General features: G+C 38.7%; 1 protein-coding gene across 5 annotated transcripts in view; it reads right to left on the minus strand.

Annotated features, from left to right (window-relative positions):
* AUTS2 (activator of transcription and developmental regulator AUTS2) overlaps window positions 1-21947 on the minus strand; it is a 1792114-nt gene that overhangs the window by 589935 nt on the left and 1180232 nt on the right. For all 5 annotated transcript variants that reach the window (XM_089668486.1, XM_089668488.1, XM_089668487.1 and 2 more), the window contains one exon: window positions 41-70. In XM_089668486.1, the coding sequence (XP_089524612.1) occupies window positions 41-70 (30 nt within the window). The remainder of the gene's footprint in view (window positions 1-40; window positions 71-21947) is intronic.

Here is a 21947-nt window from a genome sequence, read left to right on the forward strand (position 1 = left end):
TATCGCAAAAGAGAAATGAACAACCCAAAATAGGTCTTACCTTTTCTTCCTGGTCGCTGTCACTGTCACACTGAAAAAAGAAAACACAGACAAACTGTCACTTTTTTAAAGGGAAATGTCAACATAAATTAAAATATAACACACACTTTCAGTATGAAATAATGTTTGTTGCAATATGATGAGTGGTAAGGAAACAGATTTTGACAACAGTTTAACAAGGCAAAAAAAGCAATGACCCGTGTCTAGACAGGTTTTAAATGTACCATAAAAATGTTGTCATTGAATGTTTTCTTAACATACATTCTCTAATAAACAGTGACATTTAAACACTGACACTCAACAAAATTTTTATTTACAAATAAATAAGATCTTTGTCATGCGACTAACTTGTATTTTTTGCATCAAATGGGTTTAAAAGTAATAGTTGGTTTTGTTTGTGTTTCATGACATTCTGGCTTGGCTTTTGTCAATCAATTACTTCTTAGTCTTAAAAGGAATGTGCAATGAAATACAATTACTGCAAAACACGCAGATCAGCAATGCTACATTTTAAATAATTCAAGAAAAATCTGAGATGTTGTGGATGGCATAGGTAAGTTATAGAGGCAAGTTCAGAATCAAGGGGCTAGTCCCTACTAGTCTTTCTGGCCAAGAAGAAGGACTTGGTTTACAATTAGAGTAGTAAACCTCAGACATGAAATCTGAACAAAGCACATACTGTATTTATACAATGTTTAGTTGCCTTTCTCTAAAGCACTATCTGTCATTTTTGTTTACTGTCTAGTTCTTCTGTTATCAACATGGGTCACTTCTGACAAGTTTTCCAGACACCAAAAGCTAATAAAGGTGATGGAGGAGGTAGCTCCGGCAGATTGACAGGCTCAGCTCTGTTCCTGTGTGCTGTGTGGATGGAGTTGTGTATCTTCCCTCCAATCAGCTCTCAGAGCTCTTGTACAGTGTGGAAATGCAACTCCCTGCTTCGGGAGTCTGTTAAAAACCCTTTTCATCTCAGGAGTTTTACAATGTTATACAGGACAAATGGCTGCAGATAAACAGGTACAACTTAGCAGGAGAATTTGTTTAATCTGTGTGAGGCCAGTCATATGGGTATATGGAAAGGTTTACAACCACTTTAACCCCCATTCTAGGCACGCCAACTTTAACGTATGTTTTATATTTAATTAACACATAAACAATATTATACTTTCACTTTTTCATAAGCCCTGTATGCTCCGCTGAGTGTTTCTGATATGTACAGTGGGGAGCCACACGTCTGCCTACCCACTGCATCAGAAGGAAGTCTGTAATTGACACCAGTTCTGGGGTTGTACTTCTGCCCCCATACTCTGCTGTGCTATTTATACAGCACAGCCTCAACTTCATCACTATGATGTGTTTTGTGAATGGAACAGCAAAGTGAGGAGGTGGAGGCACAATACCAAAACTGAGAATGAACATAGACACCATTCTAATGCAGCTCAAAGCCCAAAGTGCCTGCTCGCACTATACATACAGAATTGCTCAGCAAAGATTAGAAAACCCTTGAAGTAGTTAAAAAAAATAACATTGTCTATGTGTGAACTAATTTTTTTAAAAATCATTAAAAATTGATGAGCTTATAATTGGGCTGTAAGAACTGGTCCATTTGAACCAATCTGTGCAGCAGAAAATGGTTGGGTGGTGGAGTGAATGCTGATAAAGCGACTCTGTAGCTGGGATAATATGACTGTTCAGTGGAATGAGTGTTGGGATATCCAAGTATAAAGCATGTTCCTTTTACGTGTAGTGGTTCATTTTTTTCATTCCAGAGAGTCACTTTAACAGCAAGTTTAATTACCTCAGTAATCAGCATTAGTTACACTTAGTAGAGTGGAAGACTGCTGCCTCAGTACTGTGCTCTCAGACTCACCTTTATCTTACATACTATACAAGGCTTAGAAAAAAACATTAATGGCATTCTACATTCATAAATTCCACACAGTTACTACATTGTAAATGCCAGCAGAGGAGACTGCCACCTTCCTTTTGTTATATTGGTCACCACTTGTTTGTTTTTTGGTATTGTTGTTTTTTTTCTGTTGCTGACATTTTTATCAAAACTGAAGTGTTTACTATCCACAAGCACCTAACAAAACACCTACATAATACACTACACCTATTACATATCCTACTTCCACAGCACCTAGCCCCAGCAAAATAAATAAATAAATAAACCACTTGAGTTTTTTTACCTGTAGGTTTTCTATGAACAAGAACTATTTTTACTTTTCTGCCATTGACCTACTGATTTCTCTTTAATTTGGTATTATTGTTAGGTTACTGAAATGATTTATTTTGATGGTACATAAGAACAAAAAAAAACATATTTTATTTTAGCTTAACTAATAACAGTGCTAAAATAAGGAGTGTTTCTGTAGGAAAAATAGGTCTCTGATACACAGCATGGCAAAGTTATTTATATGTTGCTAAAGTTAATTCCTGTGTATGTGATTGCCAGATGTGAGTGAATTTCTAATTCATTCAATAAGTTTTCCACTAACTATACCAATTGACTATTGGAGCACGTGGATTAGAGACTGCTTGTTATCAGAGCATGGTACCTTTCCACTGGGACACATTAATATCACACTTAAGTTTTGTCTAAAAAGTACTTAAAGTGTTATTAAACCCGCAACAGTATAATCAGTCTGTATATGCAGTAAAGCATGCCTATTATACTCACTAAGAGCCTAATCCTCTGCATTGTGTAAAAAGGCTGTTTGATCCTGTCTTCACTAATCCTCCCCTTCTTCTACTGTCCCCAATCCATCTGCTGATAGTGCAGAGCTCTAGGAGCCACTCTGCACATGCTCAGTTTAATGTGTATTCCTAGGTTTTTTTTTCTCTTTGGAAGGGTGCATGTGATCACCGCAGGGCCAATCAGAACTGTCCAGACAGAGGGTCAGGGGTTATGTAGCCTCAGTCAGAGCAGAATGAAAACTCCTCCTACAAGCTTTAACCAGTGCTCAGCTGAACACTGATAGAAGTCAAAAGAATGTTATATACTGCTGATGAGAAAAGGTATTTAGCAGTTTATATTTACAAAAAAATGCATTTCCATGTTCTGTGCACTGTGGGAGATAAGATATAGTGAATGCAGGGTCCTGGGTTTGGTAACGCTTTAGTTATGTATTCCTAACTTCAACAATCTATGACTCTCAGACTCTCCCAAATCTCACTTTTTTAGCTGCACTGATCTAAATTCCTGTTAGAGGGTAGCTACATTCATTCTCCATGGTCCCACTGTAGGTAGGAATGTAGCCACCCTCATTTGTTCTCTCCTGAGATTGACATTGGATTATGGGATTTGTAGTGTGCATAGAGCAGTGCACATGACTGCAACTAAAATGCAACGGTCATTCCAAACAAACAGAAGTGAAAAGGAATAGGAGAGGTTCATGAGCTCATGGAAGTTGTTACAAGGAGGAAAAAAACACAGTAAAAACAATTGAATTATAAATAGATTATCAGGCCAGTAAGTAGTGAATGTGTATGGGTGGGGTTTTTTTGAGAATAGGGATATTATTTATTTTCACTTTAATAAAGACAGGGGATTGATATCATTGTTGGTAAATTAAGTAGCGGTGAAAAAAGTACATTTAAATGGTGGCAGTATTCTGAGATTCTTGGTATATGGGACTGCATATGTACAGTGCACTGTGAATATAGTGACGTATGTGTATTCTAAAGAGTTGCTGCAACCTGCTTATTGTTGTCATACAGAAAAAAATTGTGAAGATGTGATGAGTTAAATTAATTTGATAGTAGTGGCTTAAGATTCTGTGTCATGTCCAAGTATTTATGACATTGATCCCACATTGATCCTACATGAACTGTGGCTTCATTTCTTTATAAAACTTAATAAAATGTATTAAACATCAATGTCAAATAATCTTTTATTTATTTTGCACGATTTAATTAAGGTGAGGAGAACTAATACATCTTTTTTATAGATGTCCTTTAGAGAAATGGTATTCCATGTAAAAGAAAAGAACTAAATTTGCATGAACTCATGGAACATCTTTTGATATTAGAAAAAGTGCACTTGAAGGGTAAAGGTTTTGTAAAACGTGTTCTTCAGTTGCATTTTTAATCTAACCATTTTTTTCCAGAAAGGAAGCTGGATTGTTTTACTAACAAAAATCTGGATATTTCTTTAAATACTGAATTGCATGCCAATGGGACTGTTGATTTTTAGATGTCCCAGGGCAAAAGAAGACTATGGACTCTGTGTATGATTAGTGATGGGAGTGCTTTCCAATATGTTCTTCCTCAGAACTGAAGCAATTTTCCATCCGTTGCTTGATCAGTAAACTTGGAAATGCATTGTGGAATTGTTAAATGTTTTGCTAGTTTTCCTCTTTGTGTAATGTATGAATTTTTGGAAAGAGTTATGTATTTACCCCCCTCCCTTTTCATAAGCAGAGCAGTCTTAACCTCAAAGCTGTGCTCAACTGTGTACAGAGAGAAAACAGAGAGAGGAGAAAGTTTAAGTCCTGATAGTGATACCTTATCTTTTTTATTCATATGTCGATGTTTGAACATTCAGTTAAAGACACAAATTGATACCATTCCGAAACGATTATTCTTGATTCTTATAGAAAGTGATACAATAGGAACCATATTGATAACAACAATATTGGTTTGTTTTGTCTAACTGTAATTGTGTTGTAAGTAAACCCCCTGTCCTTTCCCCAGGTAGCTCAGTGGGGTGCAACAATGTGTTATGACTGAGTTTTTTAGTGTCCTTTTTCTGGGGACTCTACTTTTCAGCTTTGATGGCAGAAAACTCTCTGGGACTGGGAAAATTCTGGGGAAGGTTGTCTGTGTGTCTAAATGATATTTGGGATGCCCCATTTGTGTGGAATTGTGCAGATGGCAGAATAAACTGTACTTAGTTATTTTATTTCTTGCATGGGCTCATCTTTGGGTCAAGCAGGGAGGTGTGTAATAATAAGACTTACTCATTTACTTTTTAAAATGGAAATTCAATTCAGAAAGTGTGTGTTTGTTTGTTTGTGTGAGTGTGGTAAAATTCTCAAAAATAACTTTTGGTCTAAATAATATTTAGTGACAGGTGTGGCTGTAAAGGACTACCAGAAAAATACAGAGGGTAGTCTGTACAAAAATAAGCTAGTACCCATCAAAAGCAGGTCTGTTTTGGCAGTTTGCGTCAGAAATGGTGCTGATGTGTTAGTATCTGTTTTGATTTGCACTCTGAGATGGAGTTTATGGTAACTATGAAAAGAGAACTTAAGTTAAATAGTTTACATAAAAATGTGATTAATTGTAAATGAGAGGTCATAAACTGAGACTAAACCCATTTAATTATTTGACCTGAGAGAAGATAGGACTTAATGTAATGCAGATAAAGTACAATTATGTAATATTCTCAAATCTAATAATAAGAGGCTAAGATGGTCATTGAGGACAATGTCCTTTTTAGAAGTTAATAATATTTTGCTTTCAATGACAAATGTGCAATTTCTTTAAGTATGTATGTGTTGGTGTGTATGTTTTCTGGGACAGGTAGAACTCACATATTTAAGCACATTTCTTTTTTAAAGTAGCATTATACTTTATTACCTTCTTGTTAAATAGTTCAATAACAAGGGATTTAACGCTGTTGATGAACCCTCAACTCATTTGCAGAAGCCTAGCTGTCCACCCTTTAAATGTCTTAGCCTTTCCAGGTTCTGTTTACTACTGCTACCTAAGTAAAGCTTGAGGGTACTTGCCTCCTATTGCAAAAAGTTTTTGTGCCTCCTCTGTGACTTTAGAAAGCCACCCTTAAGCCTGATGGAACCTTCCAACAAGAGTTCTCTTTGTTGTTTGCTGCCATTTATGCATTGCCTTTTAGTGTTGCTTATTCCCAGCTGATTGTAGGTCTAGGCCCTTAATTGGCTGAAGAATGGATGTCTATATATTATTTAATTTTCTAGCTATTGCTGAAGATCTTACAATGCTTTTGTGCACAGTGTTACCACAAGGCATTGGAGTTTCTTTCAATGATTCCAAGTAGACTGGTTTCCTTTTCAATGAAAAATTCTTATCCCTGGAAACAACAAGACATTCATTTTAAGTTAGCAGGCTTCCAGCATCCTGCTGGTTTTACTTTTGAATTGTGTTTTGGTATTTACCCTCTTAAAACTTGCTGTAAAGTGTAATGATTAGGTTTGCTGTAGTACCAGGAACTATGAATTCTGGATGGCAAAGGTTCCTAAGGCGTTTCTTCTTTTTGGTTTTTGGAGAAACATTTCACACAGGTTTTTAAATGACCTTCATTGGCAATGGGGAGTAACACTTATTGTTGGCACACTAACACTGTTCTTGACAAGAAGGCTAGTAAAATTTCATAATGTCCTAACATACCTTTCAGCATATTTAGTTCCCTTTGGTCCAACAGATCACTAGTCTCTCCAGATAACCTTTATTTCATGTGTGAAAGAAGCCCCCTAATATAGCTCATTATAAATTCTATGGGTAACTGTATGTCATACTTGAGTTATAGGTTGGTATATTTCTAATGTCAGTAGTTGCTGTTATAGTTTGTCAAAACAAATATACTTCTGCTAAATCAGCATCTAGATAGCCCATAAAAGCAGCATTGGCAAGAGAGTATATGGTTGGCTGCTAATAAGAACCAGGGAGAGGAATGTTGGGGAATTATGAACACAGCCTTAGTCAGGCGACAGGCACAGTGGTTATAGTATTGTTCCCCTCAGCTCCTCCAACCTTGCAGAGGGTTAATAAACAAGAATGTTTGGATGTATGAAAGGTATAGTTTGTAGGAACACGCAAGAGAGACTCTGGAAGACTCTTGGTTACCTTGGTTCAAGTGAGCCTATTATGGTTTTGCAATAAAACTGTCTTCTGGAAATTCACAGAGTTTTGGATGGCAGAGTGTTACATAATTGCGTTTTTCCAGTATGCATAAATAATATGTCATACATTAATCAGCTTCTTTGCATAAAGGGTCAAGTATATACTTTTAAAAAACTTTATTATTTTCAATGCAAAGGACAGTTTTCTGGTGTCCTCTACAACAAACTATGTGACTGTGCAGTAGTGTGGAAAAGGATTCATGTGTCAGTGAGTGGGTCCTGTGAGTTGGTGCCCCAGTAGACTGCTCCTTCAGAGATCTAGCTATTTCCAGGGGATTGTAGACAGTACCCAGAACATTGCTGAAAAAAGAGACTCTGCGATAGACTGCTGCTGGGAGTAATAACCTATTTTCCATTGAGAGATTTATTGGTGAAGCTAGAGACAAATTGTGGGTAGCAGCCCTGATTATGTGGGCATATAAAATTCGGGTCGTAAGTAACATCACTTACCCTTTTCAAAACACAGAACTATGCAGACAGTATTGGCTGAAACACTCCACTTAAACTCTGTCTGTGAGGCCATGCACTACCTGTGTAGGCATGCACTGTCATTATGACAGACATTAATCAAAAGCACATGTTCTGATGCATACTTGTGGATCTCGACTGTTATAGGGGTTAGAGAGTCACATGACCTGCTGCCAGTCTTTGATAGCCAAGGAGGTGATAGGAAAAAAGTTTTTTTGGTTTACAATTATTATAGCATTTATGAATTAAGGCTGAAATATAAGATATGCCCATAACACTTAGATGAAGTTGACCTAATGCAAAAGTTCATGGTTGGCTTACACAGAGTATGGGGTGGTGGGGGATACACCACAGTCACTTATGGTGATGGCAAATCAGTGGGAAATATAGTGTAAAGGTAATGCTTTCCAGCATGTCTGATTGTTTCTCTCCCAACCTAACCTGTTTCTAGTGTCTATGGACACCTTTCCACTGCATACATACAGCATATCTCTCACCAAGAATAAAGAGATGATGAGATTTTTGTCTTAACCAATCTTTGAATACAGGGCATGTGGTTTCCTTTTCTCTGGTGAATTAGAACAGTCACTCTGTCACATATTGATTCCAACTTGTTGAAAATTTACAGTAACAAACATTGCCAACAGGAATTGCTTATGTGCCAACTATTATATTGCCTATAAATTGTATGTTATGTTTAACAAGGTCTCTTCTTTTGCAAAAATCAGGCAGCATATGGTTGTAACCTTGGTGTCATTATATTTACAAAAGATAAAACTATTTTATTTATTTGAGGAAAAAGCTAAAAAGAGAGCATTAAAATTCATGACTAAAAAGAAATCCTCTGTCTATGAGACATAAGAGAGAGTTATTCCAATAATTTGTTAAACATCTTTCTAGATGAACATTGCATCCATCAAAGTGTTAAGCTTCCTGCCTCTGACAGTCCAGTTCTAATTTCAAGGTCCACTTAATTCTGCATCAGGTAATTACAGCTATACCCAGAAGCCTCTTGTCTCCAGAGTTAAGCATATGGCGAAGGACTGAGACCTACTGGTGTCCATTATGTAAGCAGCACGGCTGCCAAGATGATTAAAAATGCACAGGCTTCTTTCCCAACACACACAGTGATTGACAGTTTCACGATCTGGTCAGTCACTGTGTCTGCCAACAGCTTCTTCTGTGCTGAGGCCCACATGGCACTATGAGGAAACACTTCCATCTCTAGTATTAAATTCTCTTACTGACCCGAGGACTGTGCCACAGGCTCAGCAGGAGCACGGCATCTAATTTACAGCTCCATCCACTGGATCCCTTAGTGCCAGCTTCTGGCAGAGACGGATGGTGGTCAGTGCCTCCAGCTCATAAATTATGCAAAAGCAATAAATGCATTCAAGAAGCATCTAACACATTTTCCAGGATTCAGATACATTTGAAAAAAAAAAAGACAAAACAGGTACACGTAAAGGCTTGAAGTGCAGGAAATAAGAAAATAAAGTAGACAAACAAACAACATTCATCCTTGTCAATGACAAATTGATTCCTACTTTTCCTCATAATGCATTTTAAGATAAGTCTTTTACTAACATAAATTATATTCAATCTCTTCTAATTTGTATGTATAATATTCAGCAGCCTTTTACACCAAATTGCGTAAGTGTGTGTGGGTGTGATATATGTATTATTACACGATATGCATTATACAGTATGTATTATTACAAAATATTCAGCTGACAGCATCCAAAAATGTAGATGCAAATAATTGATTTTTGTATGCAAGAATAGAATGGATTGGGCATGGTTTCAGTAATTGTTGTTGAAGTGGTTGCAGACAAAACATACTTGCTTTAGAAGTTTTCCTGTGTCTTTCTTCCCTGAGAAGGTCTGTGTTTGGTCCACTACAGATTATCTGACAATTACAATGCAGAGGACCATATGTACTCATTCAGAGTCTTAAAAATAAAAAAAATAAAAAATTACAAAAAGCTGAACTCCATCTTTACCTTGAGTCTCCTCACCTTAAGTCTTACACATGCAGGACCTTGTCCTAAGCTGGATTGTCCCTAATTAAATTTTGTATTTTTTGCAGCTAGGCTGTAACTAGCCTGAGTTGTGTTTACATTTTATGGGCTCTGCTGGTACTTCTAAGCTCAATGTGTTGATTGCTTCTGTTGCTACTGTGGCTGAGAATTCTGTAGTTAGCATGGAAAGGACAATCACTGAGTTACGAATATTTGTCTGGCCTAACCAATCACTGTATTTGTTCAACAGTGTGGAATGGGGAGGTAATACATATTTTAATTACCTTTCCAGAGTGTTATCTTTTTCTCTTGGGTTTCTGTCTGGTGGAGATATCAGTATAAAATACTTCTTCTTTTTTGAGCATTGGCTCAACTGGGGATGTGTGTTGGAAGTCCAGAGCTTTAGCTGCACTGATGGAGGGTGTTTATCTAGGCAACAAGGTGGCAAGCATCTGTAAAGAATCCTCTATGCTGAGGGGTGTCTCAGAGGATCTGGGTATAAGCTATTGCTGGACATTGCTAGAAGGATTAATTGCCCACAAATTAAGCTACCTATGACTGCCAATAAGGGGTCAGGGGTCAGAACAAATAGAGAGAGATCCACTGCAGCATCAAAAGGACTAGGACTGCGCTTACAGGGTTATAGATAAGTATAAATATATATATATGGACGGCGTGCGGCACAATGTTATTGGTGTTCCCCTCTGATGACGTGCGGGTGCACAAAACGCGTAAGAAGGAGCCAATAACGCAGTGATGTCACGCCGCCGGAGCAATGTGGAGCTCCGGCAGCCATATTTAATCGTGGGTGGTTAGTCCAGGCTGTTTGCTTTCACTACCGATTGTTTTTATCTACTTGATGCATCACATTACCTTCAATAAATCATTTAAGTTACTACACTATGGGTGCTCTTCTGTTTTAAACTCCCTTGGGGAGTATTGATTTTTAGACACCCATTATCCAGTTTTCAGAGAGGGAGCCTCCTTTATACCCTGTTAGCTGCACCCATCCATCCCTTAAGGGGAACTCTGGTTATCCCTGGATCATCATTTAAAGTCCCAGGACCCATCCACTCTGAGAGAGAGTAATTCCTACACCTGGCCTGTCCCAGATGATCCCTTGATGACATCAGGATATATCTTTCAAAGCGCATTATATTGCACGTCTGGTGAGTGCGCATTTCTTCCATTTTTGAATGAACAAGCACTGATTAATCAAGAAAGCTGGAATCATATGAGCACGTAAAGTCACCTATATGAACTTTCAATTATTTATATCTTTTTATGTTATTTATATATTTTGTATTTTTATTGTATTTTAATAATTTTAGCGCTGCACCCTTTTTATACTGTCTGTTTTGAGGTTTTGTTTGGTTGCCTTGGTGTACAACTGCTGACGGCCTTTGACCTTTTGTGTGCACTCACATACACCTACTATAAGGGTTTTAGATCATTCTGGCTACACTTTCAGGTCCAGAAGTCACCAAGACGCTGCTCTTAAAGGTCCTACTAGTATTAGAATACCTATTTCTTGTTTACTATCTTTTATGAAATATATGCAAAGATATGTGTATACAAGGATAACAGAAGATTTGCAAATATACGATAGGTACCATGGTACAGCACTAACGATGAAGCGCATAAAGTACAAAATCCAAACAAAGACAAATGGGTTTATTTACTAAAGCTGGAGAGTGCAAAATCAGGCTCACTTCTGCAAGGAAACCAATCAGATTTCAGGTTTTATTGCCAAAGCTTAACTGAACAAGCTGAGGTTAGCAGCTGATTGGTTTCTATACAGAACTGAGCCTAATTTTGCACTCTCCAGCTTTAGCAAATAAACCCCAAAGTATACATCAACTTTGATGTTGGATAAAGAAGATATAGGAACAGCTCAAAAATGTCAACATAGCTCAGACAGAACCTAGGTTAATATGCATACAGATATGTTGCAAAGAGTATGTATAAGGACCACCCAGAAGAATCGTCTCACACAAAAAAGCCTACGGGAGGGGAGTTTCAACAGCCTCAAGAAAAGAGGTGCCTATGATCAAACCATGGGTCCCATTTTTCTGCAAAGTGTATTCTAGAGTTGTGTAAAATATAAAAATTCTTTTCTTTTCCATAAACATGATTTGGGTCAACACTGGATATGACCTGTGATAGGGGTATGTCTGGAGTCTTCCAATGGAGTGCTATCACCCATTGCACTGCAACACAAATTGTGTGAGTACGTTTTTCTTATACATAAGGAACTCCAGGAAGGGGATCAAACAGTTGGCAGTTAGCCATAGTCAATGAAATAGGTCTGCTTACAAGATTAGCAGATGAGATTTGTATTTATTGCCAGACAAACTGCTTTGTCACAGTACAAAACAATGTAGGAATGGGGCACCTATTAAAACAAGGAGAAGGGATTGCCAGAGTGGGAAGATGGTGTGCAGTTTGGCAGGAGTTAAATACCACCTCCTCAGTAATTTTATGGCCTCCAGAATACCTATTTTTGTACTCTTTTTGCATATCCCACACCCTAGCTGTTTCTCCTAGAGTTGAAGTCAGCAATAAAAATGCAAGAAAGATTAAATGAGCACACCCAACTTATTTGTATCCCCAACATAAACCAAGAACCCAACCCTAAGATGGAAATGCTATCCTGACACACTGCTTAGGGGTGGTTTTACACCATTCCAAGAGGGGGAGAGCTACACAAGTGTACAAGTTGCTTTCTTGTACTGAAATTACTTAGTTTGTTTTTAATGCGCATTGTGATGCCAACCTCATTTCCTGGCTGGAGAACATCTCGCATCATCTAGCCCTTTCCTCTTTAGACTGACTGTCCGTAACACACCCCTTTCAATTTTTCAATCATGGGGCTAAATATCACATGTGGGCATTACAGTTTGCATGCAAATGCAGCTTTCTGAGGAATGCTAACTCCTCCAGACTAACATCAGGCTCATCAAGGCATTTTGATATTTTCATAACTACTCCCAAGCACCCATTGCTTGCATCAAGGCCAAGGACTCTTGACAGGAATAAAAAGGGTGCTGTGATGTGTGCAGAAAGTCATGTACAGCACCATGCTTGCCCTTCTCACCAGCCATGATCTACCCACACTGCATAGCACTGTGCTGCAGCATGCTGTGGTAAAATGTGAATATGTGGCATTTTATCACAGCACACCGGGCTGAATTGCACTGCAATGTTGGGTAGCGCAGCACATCACATTGCCTGAAATTGCACTGAATGAAGTGTACATTTTGTACACTTCAAATAAAGCTGGTACAAATAAAAAAAAAGGGAGCCATATGAATTGCACACTACACTGTCCCCTAGCACATCTGACAATGCAGAGCGACTGCAGCGGTGAAATGTTCCAGCTATGCTGCAAATTCCTGCCTTGTCAGTGTGAATTGGCCTTGAAAGTATTTTTGTAGTCTGATGTATTAACCCCTTCCTGATGCTGCCTCCCAGCCCTTTAGCAGGTTCCAAATGTCAGGAGGCAGAGGCAGGCATACGGATCCTGTGACCACTGTGATTGGCAGTCACAGCAGTCACATGATCAAAACGCTCCCAATTGCAAGTATGCTTTCCAGTACCCGCTGGTGACTGTGCTTGGAGTGCATATGGAGCATGCGTTCAGCTGCGAGGCCGCATATATGCGTACAGCTTGCAGAAAGTGGTTAAGTAAGAAGTAGTTAAGATGAACCTAAAACAGGTTACTATGACATATTTTTCTATGTTTATGTTTCAAATCGATACATTTTTCTCTAGTGGATATGCAAAAATATCACTTTTATGCATTTGGTGTGATGCAAATAATGCATAATAGTAATTGTAATCTAATAAAAATATTATACGTAACTGCTCTATGAATGAGATTGTTATAAAGATTGATAAGGATTGTGGAAGCTATGAACATATGATTACCATCACTTTTCTAAGTAAAGTATATAAAAAGAATCTGATAACCCACCCTACAACAAATGTAACTGGAAGTACCCAAAAGTCAAGAAATTGTATGCATTTTTTATGTTAGCTTACTAGGGTACAAGATCTGACATTTAGTTTTATTGGCACTGGGGTCACAATCAGGGGCGGACTGACAACTCATGGGGCCCCCGGGCAATAGGGGATCATGGGGCCCCTGTGTCCTTGCCCAAACTCAAAAAAGCCTATGAAAAAGGTACCAGGGGCATCTCATGGGGCCCCGTACTGACCCCAGGCCCTCGGGCAGTGCCCGATTTTCCAAATGGTCAGTCCGCCCCTGGTCACAATACACGTTTAGAGACTTTAGCTTATGGCAGAACACCTCCTCTGCTCATACAGGTCTACAAGAATGTGGGCAGAACAGTGGCTAAATGGTTAGCACTTCCGCCTGGCAGTACTAGGCTTGGTTTAAATCCCAACCACAACACCATCTGCCTGGAGTTTTCATGTTCTCCCTGTGCCTGCGTGAGTTTCCTCTGGATATTCCAGTTTCCTCCCACACTCCAAAGACATGCTGGTAGGTTATTGGATCCTGTCTAAGTTGGCCCTAGTATATGCATGAATGTAAGTTAGGGACCTTAGATTGTACACCTCTTGAGGTTTAGGGATAGATGTGAATGTATAATATATATGTAAATGCTGCGTAAATTTACGGAGCTATATAAGTTCCTGAAATAAATAAATAAGAAAGTAAAAGCAACTGAAGCAGGTCAAAGGCAGGTCAAAAAGGTCAACTGCACATGTTAATGATTACTTAAGAATCTCAAATGTGTCTTTAGCTGTAAAGAAAAAGAATTCATAGCTTTTTCACAACCATGCTGATTGAGGCTTTACTGACCGGGGTAATGATTCTGTACTGATCTATAAACAACAACCAAATGCTTTCAAGTGATCTCACTGTTGACCCTTTTGACAATTTGATAATAGTGAAAGCAGAGGAAAAGAAAGAGGAAGAAGATGTGGAGGTAAGTTAGACTGCTTCCATTTATTCAATAATTCCCACTGTCTATGCAGCCTCTTTAATTGATTGAAGACAGTTGCAGTGCAACTTATTTTCATTAGAGGTCTCTTGTTCTAAATACACCATGAGATATGCAAAAGAGACAAAAGGAACACAAACACAAAACAAGTGAATTGGAATAGAGCAAACTAAAGCTAATAAAATAATGTGCTTTATGGAGAAGCTTTATGGATGGCATCCATACATTAATAATGTACAAAAAAAATGGCAATATGATATTTTAAAATAAAAATAGAAACTAAAAGTAAGATAATTGTTTAGTAGATAACTAGAGACAAGTGTACAGAAAAATGAAAACATTGCAGTGACCATCAGTACCATCATTTGCAAACCCTAATAAAACACTCCACTGCATTAAGAGCATAAATCAAGAATTTTAAAAACCCTTATGAATATTCTGGTCTTAGCTGAGCTTCTGTTATTTCCCATTTTCCCATTATATAAAAAGCCAGTCATGTACATTGTAAATTTTGTTAGCATTACTCGGACATCCTACCTTGCTGACACCACCTGTAATCTGATAGTTATGATCAAGCATTCAAGCAGATAATAAAGAACTCCTGTGTAGAATGCAGTTTTAGGGCATTAGCAACTAAGATCTTCCACCCAGGGGCGGACTGATCATTTGGAAACTCGGGCACTGCCTGAGGGCCTGGGGTCAGTAGGGGGCCCCATGAGATGCCCCTGGTACCTTTTTCATAGGCTTCTTTGAGTTTGGGCAAGGACACAGGGGCCCCATGATCCCCTATTGCCCGGGGGCCCCATGAGTTGTCAGTCCGCCCCTGGTTCCACCACATTCTAAAACCTCTATATGATCCATTTCTCAAAAAGAGAACTCATCAAAGAATCATTAGTAAGCACAGTTTTAACTCTCAAGCCCAGTAAAAATAGCAAGAGCAAGCATCAGTTAGATTATTGAAAAAAAAAAAAAATCTGTTTTGGCCACTTTGTTCATTTTGTTACCTACAAATAAGAACAGACAATTGGCAATGTCTGTACTCTGTTTGCATGAGTTTTACTAATGATGAGTGTACCTACTTTCAAACCTGTTAACAATTTCAGTTAAGTATTTGTTTCTGTTAACTACACTAAAACATACAAAATAAAGAGTAGGTACCTTGTTTATTATTTGTGTTATAGATTTGCTGGCCAGATTAATACTGTATAAAAATGCAGCTTGCCGCTTCATTGTAAATCAAACCTATGAAACCATTTCAGACAGCCAATTTTGTCACTCTAATGCTAAAAAGTTACTTTGCAAGCCAAATAGAAGATATATGTAGGGCGCATCAATGGAGGATGCCGTGGATAGAGGAATGTCAGCCAATAATGGATGATGAACTGGAACACAGGCACTGGGCAGCACTTCCAGGAGTTGAAGTAGACTCTGTATGTAAAGTAGGATGAGACAAGAAGGCACTTCTAAGTGCAGTATATCCAAATTCACTTTAATGAGAAAGGTTAAAAACACTTACAGTGTGGCAGTAAAAACAGGCAAACTGGAAGTGACGTGGATATGGAACCTTTGAAGACTTTTGAAGAAGGAGCTCTGCGCATGCTCCGAAACGCATCACCATTCCACACCCACGTCACTTCCGGTTTGCGTTCCCCCTGAATAGTGTGCGCTCCAGCGTGCGTTCCAGTGGCCCCAGAAGAGTGGTGGCCATCTTTGTCATCCCATCCTCGGCTCCTCCTGCAGCTGCTGGTCGGCACAGCAGGTTCTCGCTTGGTGGACAGAGCCCCCGCATCATGACGGATTATACAGAGCCTGTTTTTACTGCCACTTTGTAAGAGTTTTTAACCATTGTCATTAAAGTGAATTTGGATATACTGCACTTAGAAGTTCCTTCTTGTCTCATCCTTCTTTACTTTGCTAGCGAAAGGCTGTGAAGCACATTTTGCAATGTGCATGTAAGCCATAAACATATGAAATAAAAATTTAGGAGAAACATGATTTTCAGTATAGTAATACGAAGTGCTTTTATAAGGGAATCAATCAAACCTGTAATAGCATTAAAAAGTGGGGAAAAAAGATTTTAAAAAATATTGTTTTTATAAATAGGACCCATTCGCTATAGGCCAACCTAATTATCTTAACACAATTGGCAACTTTATTTCACTGAAACAAATGCAATGAGCATAGACTAAACAATGAGCAAGAAATACTTAGGTAAGGTTCATTGGAGAAAGTAATGTAGTAATACAGCTCTTGGTCAAAAAGAGACAACACAACTTAAAGGAATTAGTAATATTTTCTCACTTAAAAATAGTGTCTTTAATACTGCTTAATCTTGAGAAGAAAATTACTTGCATGAGATTTTTATGCACAATAATGATTGGTCTAACCTCGTTTTCCACAATCTCTGTGCGTTTTGAACCTAATATATGTAGCTGATGCAGTTAAAATGAATTATTTCCCTTCAATTATTCTGTATGGTGTGTTATATGTAAAAAATAAGTAGATGTAGGTGTTTTCATTCGGAAACGTTTTTAAGACTAACTGTGGCAATGATAGATCACAGCTGCCACAATTTACAACGTGTGCATAATTATATACAGTTTGTATATATTGAAACCATAAAGAGTGAACAGTTAATCTATGCTACAGTATTAAAAGTTTTCATAAAAAGTAACGTTTTTAAACTGCAATGAGAACACAAGTAATGAAAAAAAATCATCCTAAGACTAATGAACGTCACAGATGACAAATTTATTTTCCTCGTAGGCTACTTGAGAGGTCCTTTTTAAAGTTGGTAAATACATCCATTCAATTCACAAAGCCTCTATACCAGCATAAGGTGATCTAACTGTAAATGTTAAGAGAACAGCGTATAAGCATATTCAAGAGAACAGTACATAAGGGTAACTGAAATTCTGGTATAGAGCAATGACAGTTTCCACATTAAAATAAGGGAACCATAATATTTGGCAATGAAGTACATCCCAAGTACATGCAGCAGGAAAAATGGGAGGAAAACATGTCATATATATACCTGAAGTCCACACTTTAATCTAGGTTACCTGCTGCCTAGTAGGTGAGCATAAAGCAAGACATCAGACATTATAGATCATTGAGAAAGTCTAAATCATGTAAGCAGGGGTGGACCGACCATTTGGAAACTCGGGCACTGCCCGAAGGCCCGGGGTCAGTAGGGGGCCCCATGAGATGCCCCTGGTACCTTTTTCATAGGCTTTTTTGAGTTTGGGCAAGGACACAGGGGACCCATGATCCCCTATTGCCCGGGGGCCCTATGAGTTCTCAGTCCGCCCCTGCATGTAAGGCTAACAGGTGATGCAGTGAACATGTAACATCATATTCATGAATCCACAATGTTTGCATCATCACAGGTGGAGGTGGAATCTACCCACTTATACCAGATTTTGTGATATTTAACAGGTCACTCTCTATGAACATATACAGTACCCTCTGGCCACTTTATTAGGTACACCTTGCTTGTACCAGGTTGGACCCCTTTTGCCTTCAGAACTGCCTTAATTCTTCATGGCATAGATTCAACAAGGTGTTGGAAACATTCCTCAGAGATTTTGGTCCATATTGACATACAGTAAGTTACTGCTGACTATCATTTGCCCAATCACCTCTAACCTCTGACATCAACAAGACATTTTCGGCCACACAACTGCTGTGCACTGGATATTTTCTCTTTATTGGACCATTCTCTGTAAACCCTAGAGATGGTTGTACATGAAAATCCCAGTAGATCATCAGTTTTTGAAATACTTAGACCAGCCCCTGTGGCGCCAACCATGCCATGTTCAAAGTCACTTAAATCACCTTTCTTTCCCATTTTGATGCTCAGTTTGAACTTCAGCAAGTCGTGTTTACCATGTCTAGATGTGTAAATGCATTGAGTTGCTGCCATGTGACTGTCTGATTAGCAATTTGTGTTAGCAAGCAATTGAACAGGTGTACCTAATAAAGTGGCCAGTGAGCGTATATTACTTTCTTGTAGGGCAACGCAATGTTGACAGTGGGCACCCATTCCTGAACAGTTGGTGGTAACACCCTGAGCCAAACCCAAACAATTAGCACTTTATCCAAGAAAATGGATTCTTACAAAAAAAATATGGTGGTATTTATCACTATCTGGATTATGAAAAAGGCCCGAAAGACATTGCTTGGGGGTGAGAGGGGAGTCGTGCAGGAACTGAAAAACCTGAGACTAGTAGCCTTTAATAACAGGGCAAGACAATAGTAAGTGACAAAAGGTACCACTGGCCTCTCCACAGCTAGGGCAAAGGGGACTGTAATGTGGTCAGTATTTGGACAAACGTATAGGAGTCAAATAGGTTCTATGTAGAGTATATAAATGAGTGAGACGGTCAGAGAGTTTCCGGGAAACAACTCTGCACAAATCCAGCAGCTCAGCCCAGTCCGCATCCTCCAGCTCCCCGACATCCACCACCCAGCGAGTTTTCATTTGATAAGCTAAAGTTGTAGCAGCCGACAAAAGAAGACAGTAACATACTAGAGCAAGAAAGCAGTCCCTATGTCCCTTGTCTAGGTGAAAGAAATGGGACAATTGTGCAGTCAAGTAGTAAAGGTTGAAATCTGGAAGAGCTGTACCCCTAAATGGTTTGGTTCCTATGAATACACCCAGACAATTTATAATGGATATTACCCCAGACAAAGGTGTTAAATAATGATTCCATAGACTTTAATATACATAATGGCAGATACACTGGAGCAGAAAATGAGGATACTTATCCTAGTGTGTTAACTTTGTGAACTGAGTTTTTGCATAAGTACTCACCTTTTCTCTGAAGCTGACCTCCCTCCACCCCCCCTTCCCTGTTCCTGACCACAAGATGTCCTCAATCTTCTGTTTTCAATGATGTTTAACTCCATTTAACCGGAAGGCCAAGCACCCTGTTCTGAAAGCAAGATGTAATGGTCTTACCTTGGAGAGCACCCACACCACCCTTTACTTTTTACTGTACTGGCGCAAAGCACATGATCTCCTGCACCAGCATGGACCACCCAGCCCAGTGAAGTGATAAAGATAAAGAGGGCTCTGCAGATGGCCCAAAAACATCAGAATAGGACTGGCCTGAAAACATCAGAATAGGACTGGCCTGAAAACATCAGAAACTCTAGCCATTGGGGGCCAGGATGGGTTATGGCTGTTGTAGATAACTTTACTACCTTACTGAATACGTCTAACACTTATGAAATGTTAGGAACTGTAAAGCTCATGTGTTTATAACACTATTGCATTTAAATAAGTAGATTTTTATTAATATAGAATTAATATAGAGAAGAGTTTTGTTACTGAGAGTTATGCTAGAGTAATGAGTGAACCTCAGTACATTAAACCTTACATTTCCAACACATTTCTGGCTGCAGCAAATAAGAGAGTGTTTTTTTTAAGTACAGTTTGCTACACAAAAAAATCAAATGTTTTGATTACTGTAGATTTGGCTGGGTGATAAAACGCCAAGGGTAGCTGTTTTCTGTTCCACTATTTAAATGCTGTGTGATTAAGTAGGAATTTGTTTATCTGACTAAAATAAAATGTGATATTGAAGCAGTTTTATTACATTGATAGCCCTAAAATGCCATTTTTTTAAAAAAACTGTCTGAAAAATGTCCATTACATTTCCATAATGCAGGAAATTTTGTATTTAAAGAAAAAGTTTACAGATGATTAAAGTCAATTAACTACTGAAAAAAACACAGATGATAGACTGTTGCTGCAATGACCCAGTTTAAGAAACTCTTCGTAACAGAATGAGTTTTTTTTTATTTTTAATATAGTACTTACTACTGTATGTTGTACCACTCAAAGACCCAGATGACTAAGCAGCCATTGTGAATTCTATCAATAAGCCTGTGTGAGATGAATACATTTGTAGCAAAGAAGAAAAATCACAGTTATTTTTTGTTGTTTATTTGTTCACTAATGCCCTATTCTTGTTTCACCAGGGTGACTTGTGTCATTGTCCCTTTTTGCATTCAGGAAAGTCAGTGTTTTAAGCTGTACTACCTCTGCAGCATTACGTTGTAGATCAATAATATCAACAGGGTGCTTGAAATGACTGCAACAGATAAGGCAATGCAAGTATTACATCATGGAAAGAGAAGTCAGCGGCACCACAGAATGTTTGTCTTGACAACTTAAAGCAGATTTCCAGCTGTTTTTGTGTTTATTGAAAGCCAGCAGCTACAAAAACTGTAGCTGCTGACTTTTAATAAACACACACTCACCTGTCCCAGGGTCCAGAGATGTCCTCACTCATGCCATCCCTTCTCTTCTCTCCACAGCACCGGCATCTCAACTGTGGGCACCAAGCTGTTACAGCTTGAGGCTTCCCAGCCAGATGCCCACTGCACATGCGTGAGTCGCGCTGCGTCTTCTGATTGGTCCGGCAGTCTTCTGGGACTTGTGAAGGTTCCCAGGAGACTGCAGAAAAAAGGAGGGGGCCGAACTACTGGCTCACTTTACCTCTGCAAGCTGAGCTGGAAGTGGGAGCAAGTACCTGTCAAAACTAGGTACCTGCTACCACCCCCCCCAAAAGGTGCCAAATATGGCAGTGCATGGGGGAAGGAGGCAAACAAGTGGAGATTCCACTTTTGGGTGGAACTCTGCTTTAATTATAAAACATGTTACATTAGCCATATAGCTAATATTTTGAAGTTGCACATGGACTCCTCTCTCAGGGTGACACTCAAAGGAAAAGGATCAGGAAAAGGCACTAAAAATATCAAACTATTGCACTCCAACAGCTGCAAGCAAGTGACCTCACAAGAAATTTATTATTTATTCCAGGTACTTACACAGCGCTGTCAATTTACGCAGTGCTTTACATATATATTGTACATTCACATCAGTCCCTAACCATCAAGGGGCATACAATCTAAGGTCCCTAACTCACATTCATACATACACATACTAGGGACAATTTAGACAGGAGCCAATGAACTTACCAGCATGTCTTTGAAGTGTGGGAGGAAACTGGAGTACCTGGAGGAAACCCACACAGGCACAGGGAGAACATGCAAACTCCAGGCAGGTGGTGCTGTGGTTGGGATTTGAACTGACAACCCTAGTACTGCCAGGTGGAAGTGCTAACCATTTACCCACTGTGCTGCCCACAACACAAATTAGTCATGACAAAAGTTTATCTAACTAGAAAGGTTTGACTAACACAATAATGTGTACAAGTTTATTTGCTAAAAAGCTATTTTAACAAATGTATTAGTGTCTGATATCTAGGTGCTATAGCATGCCTATGGACAACATAATTGTACAGAACAAAAATAAACAAAGTCTTAAATTAGTAAAAGGGGATGTAATGTGAAATTGTGATAAAAAAAAAATACAAGCAGAGATTTTAATTGAAAACATTTGCATCAATATTGCCTCAAATTATTACACTGGAAGTAATACTCAACTAAATATTACTACAGCCTACAATAAATATACTGCAACCCATGGAAAAATGCCCAGCACAGCTGTGATCATCATAAGAGTTTACCCCAAACACTTACAAAATAAAATG

The sequence above is a fragment of the Staurois parvus genome, unplaced genomic scaffold (genome assembly GCF_062004578.1).
Source record: "Staurois parvus isolate SC_StPar_1 unplaced genomic scaffold, SC_StPar_1.0 ptg000058l, whole genome shotgun sequence".
Classification (NCBI taxonomy): domain Eukaryota; kingdom Metazoa; phylum Chordata; class Amphibia; order Anura; family Ranidae; genus Staurois; species Staurois parvus.